This window comes from Humulus lupulus, chromosome 4 (genome assembly GCF_963169125.1).
Source record: "Humulus lupulus chromosome 4, drHumLupu1.1, whole genome shotgun sequence".
Taxonomy (NCBI): domain Eukaryota; kingdom Viridiplantae; phylum Streptophyta; class Magnoliopsida; order Rosales; family Cannabaceae; genus Humulus; species Humulus lupulus.
In genome coordinates, this window is record NC_084796.1 from 14,707,151 (window position 1) to 14,711,757 (window position 4,607).

The 4,607-nt window shown below is 30.9% G+C and overlaps 1 protein-coding gene across 1 annotated transcript; it reads right to left on the reverse strand.

Annotated features, from left to right (window-relative positions):
* Positions 1-258: 258 nt before the first annotated feature.
* Positions 259-2,584, reverse strand: LOC133830014 (phosphatidylinositol N-acetylglucosaminyltransferase subunit C-like). The gene is made up of 2 exons (XM_062259894.1): positions 2,358-2,584; positions 259-1,318 (listed from the first exon to the last, which is right to left on the reverse strand). The coding sequence occupies exon 2, from the start codon at positions 1,191-1,193 to the stop codon at positions 282-284; it is 912 nt and encodes a 303-aa protein (XP_062115878.1). The 5' UTR covers positions 1,194-1,318; positions 2,358-2,584; the 3' UTR covers positions 259-281.
* Positions 2,585-4,607: the final 2,023 nt, after the last annotated feature.

Sequence of the window (4,607 nt, forward strand, 5' to 3'; positions counted from 1 at the left end):
TAAATTGTCTGTATTATATATATATATATATAGATAAAGCCAACAAAAGTGTCACACGATTAGGACCTTTTTATATAATGGTTTGTGGTATAACATATAGCAACATTAAATCTTGCAATATACACTTGCTTTACTTAATTAACTATACACTTCACATTCAAAAATTGCTAAAAAAAATAAAGACTAAGTTTAGCCAAAAACAATACAATAACATTTTTTTAATAACTTTAGAATATCAATGGTACTGAACACCAAAACTTTTCAAGAAGGCACTAAAATAGTCAATCTGTTATATCAAAACAAAGTTTAGCCTCATCCCAAGGACCATTGATCTCAAACTTGTATTCCTGAATTCGTATTAGCCAATATGGGCAAACTACATTTACAAAAACCAGTAAACCCAGGAACATCACAAAAAGCAAGCTGTGCAGCGTATAGACAAACCCCAGTGTTAGAGTCATCAGGCAAAATGAAAGCAAGAGGTGCAAGCGGAAGGAGTATTTCTTAATGCAGTAAGTCACCAACGGAGCGAAAAGGAAGACCTGTAGGGAGAATAACATAATAGCAAACACATGAAGCCTCGATGGGAGACGAGAAGCAAAAAAAACCGAGGCCACAACAGAAGAATTTAAAGAGATGCAGCTCGTTAAGGTAGGATTCTGAAGAGCCCCTGGAGCTCTTACAGTGGATCCTGAGTAATCGTGGAGAAATAGATGGAGCAGAAGAAGTAACACGGTTACCGCCCAAATGGAGTCTGAGCTGATTGACCTAGTAAGGGTGTGAAAGATGGGAGCTAGAATATACAAGCCGGTGGTGAAAAAAGATATATTGAGTAAATAATGTGAGAAAAGATTGAGCGAAAGCATTCCTCCAGTTAACATAACAACCATGAAGCCCAATCCAAGAAGACTAACATTAAGAAACAAGAGTGAATTTTCATCAAGAGTTGATCTAAGGGTATAGGTCCAAACCAGGCCAACAAGTGCAACAATGCACAAATACTGAGAGATGGAAACTGAATCCTGCATCACTTTTAGCAAGTTCCTTTTCACAACATTGGCATTCATGACCATTTTTTCAAGAAAAGAGTCATCAGTATGGTTGTCATCAAACCCAGGTTGCATCCCTCCATATGCAACTTTTCTCCATTTTGGTGGAGTTTGAGATGGTCTCTCACTAATGCTAGCATCCATGGTAATCCAAATACTGTGCTGTAAATATTATTAGCTTGAGTAGAAAATTATGAACTGCAAGTCTTTGAGAGCCTATTCCATTCAGAAGAACTGATGCTGATCCAATGCTATGATAATGAACCAACCTGTCCAAGGCAAGCACAAAATCAAATTCAAACGATTTACTTTATGAATTATTGATCATTGTATTCCAGATATGGAACAATTTTCTAATTTTTCTTGATAAACAAAGCACAAAATAACATTAAGTGTTGAAACTTCACTTCTCTCTCGCTCTCTCTCTCTCTCTCTCTATATATATATATATTAATAAATAATTAGGAGAGAATGTAACATATAAGACATTCATACAAGGGAATGCTTGGATTTTGATGAAAACCCAAACCTGCAGGCAGAAAATACACAGAGAAGCATTCACAAAACTAACAGATAGAACTTCAGCTTGAAGAGAGCCTTTCATTGAGAGCAAAATTCAGCACACAGATGTAATGGAAAAAAGGAATAACACAAGCGAGTTACAAAACTGGAAATCGGTGAGCTCCATCCTAACTTCGCCGGAATCACCACCAATGATATCTGTCCTAAACTACCACCACAGAGCATATATATGCTCATTCTCTTACATTCAGCATACATTACACTTCAATTTCATATAGAATTTAAGCTCAAATTCTCAACAGTAGTCAAATCAAAGGCCAAATGGGCTCTTACATTAGAAGAATCCAACACATATTATGAACAGGAATGACAGATAACCCATGCACCAAGGAAAAACCCAAATAAAAAGAACAAAACCATAACCCAAAAATCTAAAAGACCAAGATTAATAAGGTATTTATGAAGAAAGACAAAAGCAAAAGAAAAAAATCTCTCTTTCTTCTATTTCTGAAATAAACCAAAGTCCAGTAACATAAAACCTAACGAGATTCATTCACTACTATCAGTTTACTTGTTTGCTTGTTTGGTAAATGAGAATCAAATCATACAATTTGTTTATGAATCTAACGACACGAAGTGTTGATTTCTTTTTCTTTACCAAATTGTATGAATATAACTCTTATCACAAATTAGAATTCTCTTTCTCTCTCTTTAAACCAAATTGAGCTAGACTCGTCCAATAAGACCTGAAATTATCCCCAAAAAATGCATATAATAGCAACTTACCCTTTTTGGATATCCGAAAACTCTGATTAATTGGAAATCTCTCTCTGGGTTGATTAAAAATCTCACTGATTGGGGGTGAGGGTGGAAGAAAATGGCGTCGGAGGGACCTGACCTTACAGCAAGATGAGATCAACATACTGTGGTCCGATCCTGAGAATAAGAATGAAAAAAAAATGAAATTTGCTGAAATAATAATATTAAAAAGTTTTTCGGCAAAAAAAAATATATGAAAAAGTTCGAAAATGAGCAAAATAACCTTGATTTTACACAAAGGCAATTATCAGTGTAAAATAGCTTGAAATAGTCATAAATCGATCACTCAGTGTAATTTAAGTCACTTAATTTAATCATCAATCATTTTCACATGGTTTATATATTTACAAATTATTTTTTTCAATGGTATATTTTTTAAAATTGTTCAAATAGGTTTATAAACATAATTTTTTTGAACTAAAATTGTAAATAATTTACTAAATTAACAAATCAAAATAAAAGTACAACAACTTTGCTTAACAATTATGTTGTTTTATTTATCAAAATTAAATTTAATAATCTATTTGAATTTTTTTATAAAATACAAAGTAAAAAAAATAATTTATTAAAACACATAATTCAAACAAATTATAAGACAAAATATAATATACAATATAAATCATTTACAAAAAAAAGTAATCATCAATATTAAAGCAAAATTTTTTAATATTTTTAATATGTATATTCACAATTATTTTTCTTAACATTTTATCTTCTAAAGATATTTGCCATGAAACTTTAAATATGTTTAATTTATTTCATGTATTTTTTTTTACAATAAAAGACCCTAATATTATATTTTGTTTATTTTAAAAAAAATTAATAAGTGTAAATAAATCTTAAATTAATAAATTATAATATCTTTAAAAATATAAAATAAATATATGTAAAATCACCTCATATTTATGCCAACCCATATTTATGTTTAAAATCACGCAAACACAATGAACTCCAAAATCAATTAAAATTTTAAAAATCAACTCATGCAATTTTGAAAGATGAACAAACCCACTATCACAAAAATAATGTATACTCAAATATCATACAAACTCAACCATCCCAAATTCAAAATTTATGCCCAAAATTCACACAACCCATATTCAAAATTACAAGTTGTCACTTTTCAGTTCATTGGTGTTTCCTATCCCCACCGTACAACCAATCCAGAGCGAAAGTCATCCATCAACTACGCACAAGAACAAATCTTTGAAAGTCATCCATCAACTACGCACAAGAACAAATCTTTGGTGTTCCTTGATCTCGCTTGTAGTTCTACTATACACAAATCCTTCCCAGTTGCGAGCTTTACCATGCATGAACCCATCAAGCCCTTATTCTTGTCGTATGTCGCTCCACCTTGTCGATTCCTTGTATCCACGCTCGTCGTCTTTGGTCTTCATCTTGGGTCTCCTTGCCACCCTGTTGATTCCTTGTATACATGCACTCATACACATGCTACATGAGTTGAGTTCAGCAACACATCTTACAATTGAGTTCGTCACCATCTTCTTGCATTATCATGTCTAAGAAAATGGTGACGAACAAAGCATTTAGCTACAGTCTCTTACTTATTTTAAATCCAATCATGATAATGCTCATAAGGAGGTAGAAGATGCAATGTTATTGCTCCATTTCTGTTTTTTATGGTGTTGATGATAGGGTGATGAAGAACTAATGATTAATAACTCGTGTTATAAAAATATATTTTGTATTATTAATAAATTTTTTCTTTAACTATTTTCACAAAAAATATATATTTTTTATTATATTAAACATATGTTTTCTCTTTTCTAAAACCTCTCAAAAGAGTGGTTTTGTTTCCTAATTAATAATATAACAAAATGCTTTTGCGAATGATATAATATCTCAATGTGGGATACTCTAACGCCTAGAAGAGCCACATGGCATTCAACTTGTATGTTATAATTTAGAGTAAACGGCGGCTAAAATGCATAATGTTTTCAAAAAGTTGCACTTTTATACTCAATTTTTTTTTTTTTGCAATAAATACATTCAATATCTTCAAAATATAACACTTTTATACCCAAACATTTTTTTTGCGGTAAATATACTCAATATTTTTAAAATGCTCTTATGTACCTATTTTTTATTATTTTGATAAATAATAAGAAAGTGAATGAAAAATATAGGATTATAATTATTTTTAAAATTTTTAATTATTTTCTCTTTTTTATTCATTCTCAAAATAACTATTTT